The sequence below is a fragment of the Fusarium oxysporum genome, chromosome VI, assembly GCF_013085055.1.
Source record: "Fusarium oxysporum Fo47 chromosome VI, complete sequence".
Lineage (NCBI taxonomy): Eukaryota > Fungi > Ascomycota > Sordariomycetes > Hypocreales > Nectriaceae > Fusarium > Fusarium oxysporum.
Window position 1 is genome coordinate 4,261,114 of NC_072845.1, and position 17,607 is coordinate 4,278,720.

The 17,607-nt window shown below is 45.5% G+C and overlaps 6 protein-coding genes across 6 annotated transcripts; 3 read left to right on the forward strand and 3 right to left on the reverse strand.

Annotated features, from left to right (window-relative positions):
- Nucleotides 1-956: 956 nt before the first annotated feature.
- On the forward strand, nucleotides 957-4,502 carry FOBCDRAFT_203757 (putative glucosyl/glucuronosyl transferase; the record flags this gene model as incomplete). The annotated part of the gene is made up of 2 exons (XM_059609082.1): nucleotides 957-3,936; nucleotides 4,066-4,502. 2 exons carry the CDS (start codon nucleotides 957-959, stop codon nucleotides 4,500-4,502), a joined length of 3,417 nt encoding a protein of 1,138 aa, XP_059465252.1.
- Nucleotides 4,503-6,687: 2,185 nt separating this feature from the next.
- Nucleotides 6,688-7,291, reverse strand: FOBCDRAFT_276264 (uncharacterized protein; the record flags this gene model as incomplete). Its single annotated transcript, XM_059611516.1, has 2 exons — nucleotides 6,688-7,061; nucleotides 7,117-7,291. 2 exons carry the CDS (start codon nucleotides 7,289-7,291, stop codon nucleotides 6,688-6,690), a joined length of 549 nt encoding a protein of 182 aa, XP_059467430.1.
- A 3,826-nt stretch (nucleotides 7,292-11,117) lies between these two features.
- Nucleotides 11,118-12,077, forward strand: FOBCDRAFT_185907 (oxidoreductase; the record flags this gene model as incomplete). Its single annotated transcript, XM_054705242.2, has 2 exons — nucleotides 11,118-11,839; nucleotides 11,888-12,077. Exons 1-2 carry the CDS (start codon nucleotides 11,268-11,270, stop codon nucleotides 12,075-12,077), a joined length of 762 nt encoding a protein of 253 aa, XP_054561217.1. The 5' UTR covers nucleotides 11,118-11,267.
- Nucleotides 12,078-12,514: 437 nt separating this feature from the next.
- FOBCDRAFT_137581 (metallo-beta-lactamase superfamily protein) lies at nucleotides 12,515-13,464 on the forward strand (the record flags this gene model as incomplete). The annotated part of the gene is made up of 3 exons (XM_054705243.1): nucleotides 12,515-12,559; nucleotides 12,607-12,967; nucleotides 13,028-13,464. 3 exons carry the CDS (start codon nucleotides 12,515-12,517, stop codon nucleotides 13,462-13,464), a joined length of 843 nt encoding a protein of 280 aa, XP_054561218.1.
- A 453-nt stretch (nucleotides 13,465-13,917) lies between these two features.
- FOBCDRAFT_203761 (major facilitator superfamily domain-containing protein) lies at nucleotides 13,918-14,685 on the reverse strand (the record flags this gene model as incomplete). Its single annotated transcript, XM_059609083.1, has 3 exons — nucleotides 13,918-14,364; nucleotides 14,416-14,513; nucleotides 14,568-14,685. 3 exons carry the CDS (start codon nucleotides 14,683-14,685, stop codon nucleotides 13,918-13,920), a joined length of 663 nt encoding a protein of 220 aa, XP_059467431.1.
- A 451-nt stretch (nucleotides 14,686-15,136) lies between these two features.
- FOBCDRAFT_137059 (uncharacterized protein) lies at nucleotides 15,137-16,919 on the reverse strand (the record flags this gene model as incomplete). The annotated part of the gene is made up of 4 exons (XM_059607971.1): nucleotides 15,137-15,634; nucleotides 15,749-16,210; nucleotides 16,282-16,568; nucleotides 16,619-16,919. 4 exons carry the CDS (start codon nucleotides 16,917-16,919, stop codon nucleotides 15,137-15,139), a joined length of 1,548 nt encoding a protein of 515 aa, XP_059465253.1.
- Nucleotides 16,920-17,607: the final 688 nt, after the last annotated feature.

The window sequence follows — 17,607 nt, forward strand, 5'->3', positions numbered from 1 at the left end:
AAAAAGTGTTTATAAGTTTAAAATAGAATTATAGTATAATTAAATATTGTATTACTAGTAATATAATCTATGCTTAGAGACTTAATATATTTTTATAATATAATAGATACTTAGCTGTGGCTTATTCTAAAGGGCCTAAAGGGCAAGATGGGTTCTAGCTTTAATTAAAGCTACTAATATTACTAGTTACCAAGAACTGGTTAAGTAAATAAAAAGTCAAATATAAGAGGGAAAAGTATTATACCTATATATTAACTATATTATAGCTAAAATTACACCTAGATATAAATATTTTTTTATTATATAGGTTATTAATTATAACCTTAATTATTACTTATTATATATTAACAGGCTTATATATAGCGAGTTAATTAGTAATAGTTCAAAGAAGGCAAAAGTCCTATAATACTCTAATAATACCTCCTCGTCCCCTAAGGGATAAGTATTAAACCCGTGAATTGCGTAATTAAATTAACTATCTGCTCTGTCTATAATATTCTTCTAAAAGAGGGGTAATCATTCAGGTAACCTATCTATTTTAGGAAAAGCAGCTCCTTTTGTGAAAATACACTGCCTGCCAATTTAGCTCCTGCGGTTTAACAATACACACTGCGGCTACGCGGCTGGAAGGATCGGGCAACACCGGGTAAGCGTGGATCTCACCAAGCCTGCCTAAGCCGTGACTGTTAATTGGAGCAAGGGCGAGAACTTCGTATCGGTCTAACCAGGAAGGGATCTCGTACCTGACTAACTAGGAAAGGAATCGTGCCTTGGCATCATCTGACGATATAATTAAGCAGCGAGATGATATATAATAATAGCTAAGAAGTTAGTTGCGCCACTCTGTTAAAGCCGATTCCTGTGACTATAATGCTCGTCTTTTGTATCATATGCCCATAGTCTTTACAATCCTGACTGACTGAGGTTGACCCACGTTGTCGTCTCTCATCAACAACATGACCACCCATTCTCCCTCAAAAGAGGATGAACCGACATCTGAAACCGGCATCCAGCAAACCATACTTGTACAAGCACAGGCTGCCGCTACTGCCCAGGTCATTACTGACTCCACAAAGCCCGCAAGACGTAAGGCCCTCTTGGATGAGACCGACCTTGTTACTCTTGATCCGAACGAAGATGACGTGCCTCCTCCAGCCTACGGCGACGCCTATGGCGAGATTTGTAACGCAAAAGACGGCTTGGGTACCAGTGCGTCTGTAACTGAAGATGGCCGTGTCAACATTCGCATCAATCAGCTCAACCGGCGTTTATCCCAGGTATTTTCTCCTGCTTTACATCAACAAGCTCAGAGTGTTCAAGAAACTCGACCGCCTCCTATTTCCTACATATCCTCTGACTTGGGAGGTGACGGGATCTCCAAGCCCCCTCAATTAAACGTCGTCATCCAAGTTGTGGGCTCCCGCGGCGATGTGCAACCCTTCGTTGCCCTGGGGAAAGTTCTAAAAGATACTTACGGCCATCGCGTACGTCTAGCAACCCATCCGAACTTCAAGAACTTCGTGCTGGAGAATGGTCTCGAGTTCTTCAGTATCGGAGGCGACCCTTCCCAACTGATGTCCTTCATGGTCAAGAATCCCGGTCTGATGCCAGGCTTTGGCAGTTTGCTAAAGGGAGACGTCGGTCAGCGAAGAAGGGATGTTACCGAATACATTCAAGGCTGCTGGCGATCATGCTATAAAGCAGGTGATGGAATGAGTCATGATGCTACCGGCGATGGTACTTCGGAACCTGCAGCAAGCCCCTTCATCGCCGACTGCATCATCGCCAACCCACCAAGCTTTGCCCATATCCATTGCGCAGAAAGATTGGGCATTCCTCTCCACATTATGTTCACGATGCCCTATTCGCCAACACAAGCTTTTCCTCATCCCCTGGCCAACATCCAATCGTCCAACACCGACCCTCAACTCACAAACTATATCAGTTATGCTATGATCGAACTCCTCGCATGGCAGGGACTAAGTGATATCATCAACCGATTTCGTGCCAAGTGTCTCGGTTTGGATCCTGTCAGCGTTATCTGGGCCCCTGGGATGCTCCAACGTCTCAAAATTCCTCACACATATTGCTGGTCTCCCGCTTTGATACCGAAGCCGAAAGATTGGGGTTCTCAAATATCCATCTCCGGATTCTACTTCCTCAATTTAGCCTCAAACTACACCCCTTCTCTCGACCTCCAAGCATTTCTCGACGCCGGCCCCCCACCCGTTTATATAGGGTTCGGCAGTATTGTTTTGAGAGACCCCAACGCGATGACTGATCTCATATTTGAGGCCGTAAGAAAGACAGGCCAACGTGTTCTTCTCTCTAAAGGTTGGGGAGGCATGGGCGCAGATGAGCTACGTATTCCTGACGGCGTCTTTATGCTAGGTAACGTGCCACATGACTGGCTTTTTAAGCACGTCTCGTGTGTTGTTCACCATGGTGGTGCAGGAACTACAGCGGCAGGTATCAAAGCAGGTCGACCGACTGTAGTTGTTCCATTCTTTGGAGACCAGCCTTTCTGGGGCGCCATGGTCTCACAGGCAGGCGTCGGTCCAGATCCGATCCCTCATAAACAACTCACAGCGGATAGACTAGCTGATGCTATTAACTTTTGTCTGAAATCGGAAAGTCTGGAACGCGCCAAAGAACTCGCAAGCAAGATTATAGCAGAGCGAGGGTGCGATATTGGTGCTCAGTCACTTCATCAACATCTCGAGGTTAATCGACTTCGTTGCGCCCTTGCACCATCTCGAGTTGCTACATGGCGTATCAAGCATACCCAGGTCAGGCTGAGCGCTTTTGCCGCTTGGACTCTGGCGAATGCGAATCTCTTGGATTTTCATGACTTAAAGCTCTTTAGATCACGAGAATACGTTACCGATGAAGGGCCTTGGGATCCAATTTCTGGAGGGTTTGCAGCAATTTGTAGGGCATTAGGTAATATGGCCATGGGCGTAGCCGATTTTCCCTCAGAGACACTCAAGGCTTTACCGATTCCGTCCACGTCGAGCCGAAAGCAGTCACAGGTTTCGTTGTCGACAACATCAAGCAAAGGTAAGGCCTTGCGTATCGGGGGAAGTATCCCGCTGACCTTCTCAGAACAAAAACGGACAGGCTTGAATAGCCAAGAATCTCTTGCTACTGTTCAAAGTCTTCCGAGCCTCTCTGGCAAAGACTATGATATGCTGCGCCAGACTAGAGCGCACACGAGCAAAGGCTTCGGGCGTATTGTAAAAGCGGCGTTGGAATCACCAGCGGAAATCTCTGTGAGTTTTACAAGAGGGTTCCACAATGTCCCCAAGCTTTGGGGGGATGAGACCGTACGCCCCCAAGAGAAAGTGACCGATCTCAAGTCGGGTTTTAAGGCAATAGGCAAAGAGTTTGGTTTCGGCTGGTACGACGGTGTCACTGGCTTGTTCACTCAACCCTGGAAAGGCGCCCAGAAAGACGGTGCCGGCGGCTTCGTCAAAGGAATTGGCAAAGGGGTCGGTGGATTCTTGATCAAGCCGAATGCAGCCCTCTGGAGTATCCCCGCTTACTTCATGAAGGGAGTAAACAAAGAAGTGCAGAAATTGTTCGGCAGCACTGTGCAGAACTACATCGTCGCTTCAAGGGTGACTCAAGGATATGAAGAGTGGCTGCAAAGCTCCGATGCTGAAAAGGAAGATGTCATCGTCCGTTGGAAGCTCATTCAGAAGTACCTCAAGAAGAAGGCTGATCCTGAAGACATGATACGAGATGTATTAGAAGCACACCGAGAGAGGGACACGGAGAAAGGGGAGGCTCACCAAGAGGGTGGAGATACCGCGAGTCCCGCTCAGCCCACCGACGCTATGAAACCTCAGGCTCAATATGCCGAGGATGCTGTTCCCACCCTGGGTAATAATTCTAAGTCCTCTTTCCCCCTCGATGGATCTTTGGGGATGGCTGGTACTAGCGATACAACTCAACCATCAACCCAAGACATGTTGCGTAGCGGGAGAGAGGAGGACGCCCATTTGGAGAAGGCCACGCAACAAAATGAACTTTAGATTCAGATTCAACGACAAGAAGTTGCAGGCCATCAGAAATACCAGGATGATCTGCGAGAAGCGATGGCATCCAGCGAGACTGAAGCTCAACGACACGCAAGTGAAGCATTAGAGTATGAGAAACTCCTAAAGAGCGTCATAACGCAGAGTGTGAGGGAGCAAAGACAAAGCGAAAACGCTAGTGAACGGGAATCGCAAATTGATCTTCGTGGCAAGAAACAAATAGAGTGCGAGAGGGTAACAGAGAATACCGACAAGCGAACGGAGCAGGTGTATGATCAGGTACATCCTCAGGGTGCTACTCAAAGCGCTTTTGTGAAGCAACAACGGAGACAAGAGGGAGAGAAAACAACCGAAGAGAAGACGGAAGAGGAGATCGTGATGGAATACATCAAGAAAGCAAGCCTCTTGGAAATATACCGTCAAGAAGAAGGGCAGGGCTGTGCAACAGGAACAGTGGAATAGTATCAATTATACTTAGAATGTGGAACAATTATTATCCCCGCGTATCTTAAAATTCGCGAAGATAATGGAGACTATTGCTAATATATCGTAGAAATGATTAAGGCGGGTGGGGCCAATTATTTGAAGTCGGACAATACATAAAGATCGATGCCATTCTTCAGTCTCGACCTGACTTAAATTATATTATATGTGTTTCTCGAAAAAAGTATAACCTTGGATGTGTCAAGAAATGAGCGTAGTAACTATACCCTATACTACCTGCGCGGCTGATTTAGCTCTGTACAATGGCTTCCCTATAGTAAAAGAAACACGTTGCTAATAAACAGACGACCTGAATACATTGCACCCTAACGGATTGAGGTCACCTATAACGTGTTGTTAAAAAAACACAGTTTAAGTAGATATACTGATTTATGGCATAGGGCTGACTTTCTATTTTAAATAGAAACATAAGTATTCTCTAAGTGCCTTAGTATAGATTTGCAGAGGCTAAGCTAGCGCCTTATTTATTTAGAAAAGATAGTATATTATTACCACTAAGATAAAAGCTAAAGTAGTAAGGAGGCAGGCTTATAATAGGAATAAGAAGTTTATATTATTTATTAGCTATTATATATAAAGGAGGTATTAATATAATAAGTAAAAAAGCTTTATTTATAAGAAAGTATAAGAGAGATAAATATATTAAATATTACTTATAAAGGGTTGTTAAAGCTTTAATTATTATAATATATTAAATAACTTCCCCTATTTATATTAATAATATACTAATATTTAGCTAATTTATTAAATCTATTATATATTAAATCCTATAACTTATTTAACCCTCTTTATACTACTAATACTAATATTACAACTTTATGTTTTTAACTTTAGGTAACTAAATATATAAAAAACTTAATATATTTTCTTCCTATTTCTCTAAACCCTATAATTACCCCTCTTCCATCCCAGATCACGCAGTACGCCATCCCCCTCTCATTAAGGCTTAGTCTTCTCTAGTACCTTCTTGGCCTGCCACCGGATGGCCTTAAGCCACTTATTATGCAAGCCGCCGCAAAGGGCCTTAATGAATTCCCTTTCCCTCTAGCTTAGATTTACCCCTCTAAGTAACTTCCCTTCTAGCTTATAAAGTAGCTTTATTTTATAATTAAAGAAGCCTCTATTAATTAGCTAATAATAAGGCTATATAAGCAGGAAGATCTTATAATTAAAGATTACTAATTTAATATAGCTAGTATTATCTTTTTTTCCTTAGTTTATTTTAATTTCTATTATTATATTATAAAACTTACTATAATTATCTTTCTTAATAGCTTACTTAATTTTATAGGTTATATTATAGCCCTTTATTAGATAAGGCTTATCGAAATTAGGTTCCTACAGGCTTCTTCTAAGCATCGTGGCAGTGAAGCTATGATGCTGTTAGTAGTTGCGATCACAAGGTATGGGAAGTCGGATTAGATCACTTACTGCGCAGTAGATGATTTAAGCGTGGTATCTGCAGGGGTCGGCAACAGAGTGGCCTTTGAAGTGGATTATAAGAAGAAGATTAGGGCCAGCTAAAGAGTAAGGCCCTCTAGCTGAGTTATATATAACTAGGTTTAGGCTATAATTAAGGCAGCTAATTATAATAATATTAACTTAATAAAGCTTTACCTACTAAGGGGTAATAAATATTTAAATTATATTAAGTTTTAGAAATACTTAAATATATCTTTTAAGGCCAACTTGTAAATTTTAAAAAAAATATATTAAAAAACTTAAAATATATATAAATCTAACTTATATATTTTTTAAATTTATAAATAAGTCTTAAAAAGTATATTTAAATATTTTTAAAGTTTAATATAATTTAAATATTTATTATCTTTTAATAAGTAAAGCTTTATTAAGTTAATATTATTATAAGTAATTACCTTAATTATAGCCTAAACCTAGTCATATATATACTAGCTAGAAAGCCTTATTTACTTTTTAATTAGCCTTAACCTTTTTTTTATAATTTACTTTAAAGGCTTTTTTATTAACCCTTATAATATAATATACTTTAATTACCTATTATATAATAAGTTATTTAATTTAACTTTTAATTATAATTACTAATAGTATTATAGCTATTTTATTATAATACTTATTATTTAAAAAAGCCTATAATTACCTAGGCCTAATAAGCCCTATTTAATTAAAAACCATAAGTGCATAGGCCATTGGCCGCCACGAGCCTCTCTGGGCGACCTGCTGTTGTTTCGTCGTTGATGATTGTTTTGTATTCCTTGGTATTGACGTTTAACAAAAGTATCTGACCCAAGGCTGAGTAGGATATCAGTAGACGACAATTGTCTTCGGTCATATCATTCAAAAGGCCAGCCGACGGAATTTCGGTCACAAGAGATACCTTGGCAGGCTTCGAGAGGGTGTTGTCCTTTTTGATCTTGAGTGCTCGCAAGTCAACCTTCCATACTGCGTTGGCGCCTATGGCAATAGGAGTTGATCCCGTGACGTTTGCGCCAGCGACGTAGAATACATCTTTTTCGAGCTTTGCAATGCCGAGCAGGCCTGATGCGTCAGGAATGTCGGCAATAGCAGCAAAACGTGAGCCAGTTGAATCAACCAGATGCAGAGTACACAACTATATCGCCGTTGCGGCGTAATGCGAGGTTCTCAAGATTCAGGGTATCGGGGATAGTTGCGAATACTGACAGCGCAGCATTTCGAGACCGCTCAGTCAGAGTCGCAACAGATGTTGAAAATACGAGAGCGATCGATACAAAGATAGAGGAGCGCATAGCGAACAAACGACGAAGAGTGTTCAAACCGATGAGGGTGAGTTTGAGCTCTGGTTCAAGGTCGTCTTGTCCTAGAAGATTTATAAGACATGCTTATTCTAATTGCAACGACGATTGGTAAGCCAAATAACATACTTGTGTATATCCACCCGCAAAGACATTTATTCATCCGCGTGACATCACTTTTAATGAGGTATTCGTCAGCGTTTACGCAGTTACAGTGGGATGGAAGAAGTTTGAATCTAGGCGCAAGTACCCGCCTCCTTGCTAAACCGATCGGGAGCTATCCCATTGCTCTGTGTATGCCTAATCGAGTTAGCCAGCTGCGTATCTGGGGTGTTCATCTACCCAACATAGCTAGTCATACTTCCGACTGGGCTAGAGCGACAAGGAAGATACTTCATCTCGGATTCAAAGTTATTGCACCTCACCGTGTATCCATGAAACTAGAAGGATATTGCAATTGACCACCCGGGACCAGCGGATTACTACGTTCGAGGTTAGTAGATCAGGGAATAGCTCTTATGAAGATGAACTTTAACATGTTTACCTAGCACGCTTGTGAGACCTCTCGTGTATTACTGCGCCTTGTGAACACTCGCGTTCATATGTGTCGCACTGGATAGGTCCGGTCATTCATAATGATCAGCAGCAGTGAGTTAATTGATTCTAGCTGTTGCGTGGGATATTCCATCCGACAGGTTTTGCTTTAAATCACCCAATTTAATTACTAAGGGCTGTTATTCCTGAGGCTCGTTGAGACCATGCCCGGCCAGCGACTATGTGCATTAATGCTACAAGAATTCTATGGAAGAATTTTACTTAACCCAATTTGTTTGACTAAAGCAGCTTGCTCTATCTACTTGTTGCATCTCTTCCTAATTTCCCAAAAAGATTCAGAGTAAATATGAAAATAGGATCATTACTTACCGTTGTTTGGTTAGTTACTATTGACGAGCTTATCACGGCTCTTCAGTGATCAGTGAGTATATAAAAGACGCTAATGCAAGCTGCTGATATGTGGGGCTATCTCGGGAGCTATTCCCTGGCCCTTTGACTAGGTACTAGTACCCTGTAATGTCATGATAAATGTGAGAAGACGTCCGGACAGCAACTCTCCCCTGTAAAGGTCCTTTTTTCCCCGCAGCTGTTATGTGGCAGCTTGCTAGTGGGGGGGCATTTTTCAGGCCACCCGACCACGCTTGTGCCCTTGAGGCCCCATCGAGGCCTTAACAGGCATAGAGAACGGCCTTAGAAGGGTTCATTTTCTCTGTAAAGCTGGCCTCGCCATTCAGTCGGACCTCGCGACGGCCTTCGGAGCCAAGGCGGCCCGAGGTATTGGAGGGCGCATAAGGCCTTCTAAAAACGACGGCCAGTTGCAGAGATTTTCTTCCTAAAGGCAAGCTGCGTGCTAGCCTCTGGTTCCTTCGAGGAGTTTTCCCTACTGCCACGCCTTGACTATTGCTATCCCCTGGCTACTGAGAGATAGACTGCTTCGGTATCTTTTGGCAAAGGACGTGAGAGAATTCTGACTGGTTGAAAACCAAGGCTTGATAATCCCCGCCTGCACATCCCGCTGACGGGCAACAGGCTTGACAATGACGCGCCTTCGTGTCGATGATATGCTGGATGAACTAGATGGAGTCGTGGTTGCATGGGAACTCGACTTGGACGGCATGCATTGACGCCCTAGACGATGTGTTTGAAACTACTGTAGGGCTGGCTTCAAGTAGGAAAGTGCCACTTGTAGATTGGGTAACAGAGCTCACCGTTGATGCCAGTGGACATTGCGGGTATTCTGGGCGAGGTCGAATGTGACAGCAATTGTAGATAGTTTAGCTCAGCACGTCCTGTGCTCCCTTTGGAGACTTACGGCATCACGGCTCCCGGATGAAAAATAGCTTTTTCGTTTCGTCATCTTGTCCCATACTATTCAACACATTTTTTTTAAAAATAGATCTGTGAAGGCTTCAAGACATCCGACGTCTCTATCGGTATCTGCTCAGCCTCCATGCCCCCCTTCACCCACAACATGCCCCGGATCGACCATATGCCATCTCCGAATTGTAGGGGACATTTTCGTCCACCAAGGGTGCCTCATAGGGACTGTTGGTAGCAAGTCGTCATTTTGGTATGTTAGTGGTTCTTGGATCACTATCACTACATAATCTTAGAGTCGCTTATTTTTCATTAAGCTCTCATGTACTATGGCCTGTTTTCTTATATTCAGTTGGATTACCTGAAATATCCTACTCATATCGCCTACGGTAGAGTTTCTGACGACTTCTACTAATTAATTCATACGGCCTGCCACAGGATACACACCAGGGCACCAGTGTCTGTCACTCGCTGTAATAGTGTCCTACGGCGGCATACCTTGCATATACCCAATTCTTACTGCATGAGATGTCTTATAGCCGGCCTCCTGGCAGTTATAGCATCATATCAGTCCGGATCTGCTCTCGAAGGGGCTAGTATATGCTAATTCGCCGGCTATGACAAAGTAGTATTCCATAGGAGTTTCCTAGCATTGCTATTTTTAGTGAGGTATACTACCATAGATCCATATGACTTTAGGCTATTATTTTAACTCAGCCAGGCCACCTTAGCTATCTAGACTTCATCCTCCTGGCCTAGGGCTTCCATTACTCCAGGAAGTGCCTCGTTTCCTGGTTAAGAACAACAGCACGGTTAATATTGTCAACTTTGACTAGGTAGAGTTACACCCGAAGAACTCTCGCACCTGGGGCGTTCCTTGCTTCGATAATGGTCCTGATCTTCTTTAGCTCTTCCTACTGATAACCCTCAGGCGATTAGAATTCCGTCTATATCTGGTTACTGCCAGATCTCACCAGCCGGATTTGTCATCTGATGTCCGTATTTCCTGTTCAATGGTCTGACGAAGCACTGCTGGTGTAGGGTCCCTCACGTGGCCCTCAGGCACTCTGGATGTATCTACCGTGCAAAATGCCGGTCCTGGGGTTACCGATCCTATGGTGGACGAAGCTCGGGTGGTGGTGATACTAATAGGTGCCATTCTGGCAACATCTTCATATTTTATGGCTAGGCGATCGTGCGGCCTGAGAATTGTTCAAGGTGTCTATCTGTAGCCGGGTCTGCTCCAGCTCGTTTCGGACCTGTAATAACTCTGGTGTCATCTGGGCCGTGATCTTAGTGATTTCCTCACCCGTGCGGTCACTGAGCTTAGTAAATTCGAGCTGAAACTCTACTTTCATGGCTTCCATCTTCTTGTTAGAGCCTTATTCAAGTAGTTTCTTCAGGCCCTGGATTGTCTCAGTCATGCTGCCAGCTGCCTTGCGCATTGCCTTCTTCTTGGTTCGAGAATGGCTCAACGCTCACTCACTGCTCTTCTCCTCCTGGCATTCCAGATCACCCTTTTTCTGCTTGGATTCCATGGCTTTCGCCGTCCTGATTCTCTTACGCAGGGGACGACGATATCCCCCGCCCGAGCCTCGGGTCACGACCCATGACGATGATGACGTCTGAAGCGGGGTTCGCGTCACCAGAAATCCACCAAAGGCCGCCTGAAAAGATATCTGTTGAGATTTGTGCTAAGTGCGCCTTTAATTATTTCCAACTCATAACAGTCTACAAGTCGGATATAGCCTTCATATCCGCCAGCTGACAAATCGTGAACCTTGCCTTTGAAATTGAAGAGAGGGACTAGCCAATGTACGTCTGCATGCAGTCACACTTTGATTTATTCCGTGCTACAAAAGAGACTACCAATCAGCGCGTCCTCCGCAGCCGTGTCGGCCTAGACTCGACAATGTCGACTGACTGCCTTCGTGCAGACTAAACTGGTGCGGAACCCACAGGATAGATTTCGGATGCATCATGCTGCATGTCGGCACGTGATTATTTACAATAGATATAAGAGGCCGTGTGTCCCGATATAATTCTCTGACACTCCTCGCGTTCATAATCCGCCCTCATAACCCGCCCTCAAAGGACCATGTCTTCTCAGCTTTCCGGAAAGGTATACGTGATTACTGGCAGTGCGTCTGGCATTGGCTTCTCGACCGCAAAGGCTCTGCTTAGCCGTGGCGCAATCGTGGCTCTCTGCGACATCAGCAAAGATGGACTGGACAAGTTCCGAGAGGAGACGCAAGAAAGCAACAAGGAAAGAGTGTTTGTACGCGAAGTAGATATAACCGATCGCGCAGCCGTCAGATCCTTCATCTCTGTTGCAAAGGGAAAGTTCCACAGAATCGACGGGTGCGCCAACATTGCCGGGACAGCAGGCCGTCGTCTTGGACACGAAGCCATCTGGGATGTTAGCGACGAGCAGTACGACTTTGTCATGGACATAAACACCCGTGGCGCCTTCAACGTGCTCAGCGAAACGCTCAGGCCTGGGGTGATGGAAGAACCGGGCAGCGTTGTGCACGTATCGAGTATGTACGGCGAGCGCGCGTTTCCAAAGGGCAGCATTTACAGCGCCAGCAAACATGCCGGGATTGGGCTCGCCAAGAGCGCCGCCGTAGAGGCAGCCAAGCGTGGCATCCGAGTGAACATCGTGACGCCGTGAGTTCTACCGCCCTCAGTGCTGACTGCATCCTGACCATCTTGTAGTGGGCCAATTAACACTCCTATGCTTCGTTTGAACCAGGAGCACGGCGGCGAAGGCACGGCTCCGGATGTGCCAACAGGTCGACTCGGGGAGTCGGAGGAGGTCGCAAACGTCATCATCTTCCTCTTGAGTTCAGAAGCGAGTTATGTCACTGGGGCTACCTGGGCAGTGGACGGAGGCGCTAACTGCTAGAATGATCTATAAGTGAGATTGTGGAGGATGAACTGGCGGTAGGCCTGTCAGTCCAAATAATGCACAGTTTGGAGGCCAAGGAAATGACAAACCACTGTCGCTACGTACAGCGACCATTGCAGCCATCATCCTACCCTGGGTCTCCACATGGCGGGTTCTGGGCATTAGTTACCCCGCTGTTAATTGCACTCCCCGTCTTGTGGCACCACCCTTTGAAATGTCAGCCGGCTGCATTAGCCTCGCTGTGCGGCATCCCTAGTCCTGAAACATATCTAGATTTTCTAATGGCCCGAAATTACAAATGAGCCTTCATCTTCTGGGCTAAATAGGGCGACGAAGGCTGCCCGAAACCATCATTGTGCAATGGTGCTGATATCAAGTCTCTATGCAAACCTTAATTCAACATTACATAGCGATAATCTACTAGTCCTACCACCATGACAGACTCAGCAACATCACTGCCAAAAGGTACTAAGCTATGGGTAAGAAGCCCATCTCTCAGTTATTAATGTGGCTTACAGGGTAATAGCTATTGGACCTCGGTCACCTTGACATTGATGCTGCTGTGGTTTTTTCCGGTACCAATATATTTCCAGCTCATCTTCCACCTCAGCAGCATGAGAGACGAGACCTGGTCATGATCGCGGCCTTGCTATATCACCCTGACGTCGGGCTCATCCTCTTCGACACGGGGTCTTGCGAAAATGTTATTGCCAGTTGGGGGAAAGAGTCTCTAGAATGCACCCCAAGAATCTGGGATAAGAACGTTCACGGACTACCGGAGGCTATCAATGCCACGGGAGCTGGAGATATCTCCGACGTCAAGGCTGTCGTAATCAGTCACTTGCACTGCGATCACGCTGGAGGACTAGAGCATTTCATAGACTCCGGTAAGTCTTCAAGCCTTTCCTGCATTGAATGAAGTCTAACTGAGACTTTTCTGTGCGCAGATGTGGAAATCTGGTGTCACGAAGAAGAACTCAAAAACGCGTTCTGGACTACGGCGACAGGTATTGAGCAAGGCACATACCGGCCTGACTATCTCATGGTAGACCGATTTAATTGGAAGACGTTCTCCGGAACGACTTTTGAGCTTTTTCCGGGGTTCAATCTGCATCGGTGCCCAGGCCACACTCCTGGTGGAATTGTGGTGGACTTGGATCTCGAGGAGACTGGCTGCGTCATCCTTACTGGCGATAAATTTCACATTGCCGAGAATTACGAGCTGGGAAACCCCCCGGGGGCGATAACTCGAGATTTCAACGCCTGGCATCGTAGCCGCCAGTACATCCAAAATTTAGTACAGAAGAAGAAGGCAAAAGTGGTGTTGGGACACGACGTGGCCTATTTCCGAGCTCTGAAGGCGAACCCAGGATTCATTCAGTAGACATGGCAGGTCCGCCTAAGATCATGGTAGGGTCAAACGATTGCCCGACTGCAGCAGTTCCTTCCTTTACAGCGTGGCTGTTAATTTGTCGAACGATACCAGCCCATGTAGCCATGTAAGAACCAGCAAATAGGCGGTATGCAACAGAAAAGAGGTATAATGTTGCCAGGTGCGTGGCAAATCCCCAAAGAAGAAATATGCCCAGTTGAGCCCCAACTGTACATATCATTATGCACGTGTTGACATGTAGGCGATTTGTCAATGACCCGATAATTGCGGTCCCTATTGCCGTCGACCCGTTTGCAAGAATTATGGTCAAGGAGGCAAGGAATGGCTTCGCTCCCAACATGGTGCGAGCATAGGTTGGTAGATAGACCAGTGAGAGAAAGAATCCGAGAGACTCGATAATGCTTTCTTCTTGGTAAAGCATAAAAGTCCTAGCCCAGATAAACCTTAGCCTAGAAGGACGGAACGCCATGGTAGAGGTTGGAGGCAGTCTTGGCTTGACAAAGTAGGCGACGGGCATTGTGAGAACAAATAAGGCCACGGCCCGGATCCTTGGTGTAGTTCGAGGTCCGTAGTTTGTAGCAAAAGCTCCAGTATCAAAGGGATTGTGGAGCCACCAATGCCTGAGCCTGACCACATGACACCGTAGCCAAAGCCTCTTCGTTCTATAAACCACTCACCCAGCCAAAACATAGCTGGAAAATAGGTAATAGATCCAGGAAGAGCATATATGACACCTTGTGTGATGATAAGATGCGGTACTGATTGAGAAAAGGAAGAAGTCAGCAGGGCCAGACATATTACCATAAGACCACAGACAGGAGCCCAGCGGGCCTGGCGAGGATACAGACGCTGGAGGGCGATGACGATTGGGAACATGAAGAAGAGTACGCCCTTGGAGATTTCAGGAATGAGGTGTTAAACTTGTTGTAAATTACAGCTTACCATAGCGCATGTTCCGATCGTGGCGGTATTAGAGGACCTAGCAAACGGTAGATGCGATTGGTAGTAATCTTGAAAGACACCAAATGAGTATAGGAAGCCTGTATATCCGGTTAGACCATAACGGGATGAAGTGAACTGAACAAGTCACATACCCCAGACAAGAGCCTCCATGATAAATGCTGCAACGAGAAAGAGCCATGTATCTCTACCCTTGTCTGCTGGCGGTAGTGAATATTGATGATGCACTACGCTCGACTCGTCAAGGGTCATCGATTGGGAGGCAAGACGTTCACCTCGTGTAACAGCCACTAACTCCGTTCAATTTCTACAGAAGATGAATTCATATTGGTTTAAAGGCGAATAAACGGGAAGACAGATAATATTGAACTGGTCTAGTAAATAAAGTGACGATATAAGTACCTTGGTATTGTCAAGGTAAGGGGTTTTATATGAAAATATCCCAACTCCTTGACCCCTCAATGTGGATTTATAATGAACAGATTATGAGTAGGTCATCACGGAAGCAAGAGTTGTCAAATCCCAACGCGAATAGGAATAGTCTAATTGGAGAAATAGTTCAACGATAACACGTGACATACTGCTGCTTTAACTCAGAACAGCCACAGCCAGTCAAGAACTTATTGTTAGTCCATGCCAAACCCTACACGATAAGCTACACTGGACCAGCCGATGATCATAGAAGAGCCTTTATTTACTATCACTAGACCTGATAGCTTCCTCGCCATTCTTCCCACTGAACGCAAATACTTTTATTTAGCACATCAAGCGTGCGCGCCATGGGCACAAGGTCTTTGTCCTTCTCCGCTAATGTAGTCATCTTCTGAGCAATCTCCTCCAACAAGACCAGATCGGCCTGTGCAAAATGATCAGGGTATTCCAGTCCAATAATGCAAAGATGTTTTGCTAGACAACCATATGCCACATAACAGCGGAAAGCCCCAAACACACAACACGCCGTGGCTGGACTGGGGTACTTTCTTAGCGCTAGGCTCACCAAGCGTATGATACGGCGTGAAATGTTGACTGATAGAGCAGAGACAGGCATGTCATCGCTTACCATGGATGTGATAGACATGCCAGACTGAGAAACTACTAGCCCGCGGCTCAAAATCATCATGGAGCTATATGCTGTCATGGTAACATCGTATAGCATCCACCAAGACCCGTCATTATCCTCGTATGCCGTCATCGAATCAGTCTATTACGGATAATTGCAGTCAGTAAATTTCCACTATTTGGTGACATCACACCCATATGTTGTGAGCGAACCGGCTGTGGCAAGCAGAGAAAATCATCACTGGAAAGAACTCACCACGGACCATTCCCGAAATAAGACCTCGATTTCTTCGTATAACCCTGCGGTGAGAATAACTACACCATCCTCTTCTTCTTGATCTTGGCCTAGCTTATCGAAGAAGCGAAGGAAGATCAAAGTTAACCGAGACTTGACAAGGAATGCCAGAGTAGATGCTCTATGTTCGGTATCATCGGGGGCAGTATTTATCGATGGGAGATTGACGCGCCAGTCGGCCGTATCAGCAGTAATTATAGCAGGCTTACCATGAAGTAGCCGGAAGAAGAGATCGACAAGCACCAAGTTCCAGAAGCCCTTCCTGTGCTGATCTGCTCCTTCTGATGGAAGTTCAGAATCAAGGAACAGTGTGGGGAAACTCTGATCAAGATTGTGCATGTTTAGCTTTTTTACACATTGACACACAAGCGTGTACATTCCCCAGCCGAACTCCAAGTCACATTGCTGGAAGGCAGCTCGCATCTGGCAAGTTGAGATTAGCCATCTCCATGTTGAGCCGCAAGGAAGCCAAAGACATATTCTGGAGAACATACCAGTAAGATAGCTGTGATAAGGTCCGTCTTCGTCCCAAGAACTTGCATTCGCCAGGCTGGTAAAGTCCGAAGGCAGTGGACGTACATAGTTCGAGTGGTTTTCCAATCCTGTGGAGCTATTGAAGCCGGAAGTGTCAAAGAGCCATGATATAGTATGCAATGAAAGAGAATCAAGGCGGCCGGGTCCACGGTAATCTCAGGCAAGTTGATGATGTCGGGAATTCGATACATGAGCTCCATGTTGATAAAATCGGGGAAAACATCGACGCGGTAGTGCTTGCAGAAGTCTATCTTAGACGTTAGAGGGACTTTGATAAGATTTGGCGGGATGCGCTACTGTCCAGACAAGCTTTGCAAAGATCAATTGGAATGGGGTCGTATGTACCGATAGCCTCTTTGTTGACATTTTGCCGCTTGAGATGTAGAACCTGCTGGAGGGCCTGCTTAAGACCCGTCTCTGCATTTTCTGGTGTAACAGGACAGTTGGAAGTACAAAGTAATGTTGGTTCTTCTACATCATCACCCGCATCAGTATCTGCTTTAAGTGCTGATGTCAGAAGCTCTGTTCCGGGGGACTCTGAAAACGCCAATGGAGTGGCGCTAGGGTATCCATGAGCGTCAGTGTCAGTGAATATCATGGAATCCGTCGCAGGCCTGTCTTTGGGCGAAGCAGGGATGAGACGTGAGCATTGTTCCTCGACTTGGAGGACCCTGTCGAGAAGGTCTGACAGAACGCCGTCGCTGCTTCTTCTGGAATACGTTAGTTCATAGAGAGAGAGAGAGGCGAGCTGTGTCACGTTGCTATGTGCTGCGCACTTACCTTGGTTTAGGCCCCTTAGTGGCGTCATTGCGCCTCTTCCTTTTTCTCTCAGGGTAGACGCAAGTCTGGTGTCGAGCAAAACATCCATCACAGACTGGCCTGACACGGTCGCATCGAATCTGATGTGTTTATTAGTAGCCATTGTAGTGGCACGGGCAGCAATGGTATGGGTATGTCGTTAACTAGGATGAACTGAGGATGGAATACGATTACCTTCCGAGACCTGCACCCAAGACACTATTGGACATCAGTATCAGGAAGGCAGGGGTCATGCCTTTCAGACTTACAGCCAGCTGAGTGAGACTTCTGTGAGGCTTGGTCGTTGGGGAATACATGGGGGAAATTAAAAGCCAAGAAAATACACCGATGCAGATGTGGCGTTCACCGCAGTCCACAGGGAACTATTCTTCTTATCGACACCTAATGTCGAATACGGTTCAATTAGTAAGCGGATGGTTCGGAAGTCCCCTTGCATCTTAAAGATAACATCGAGCTGTAAGTGTTGG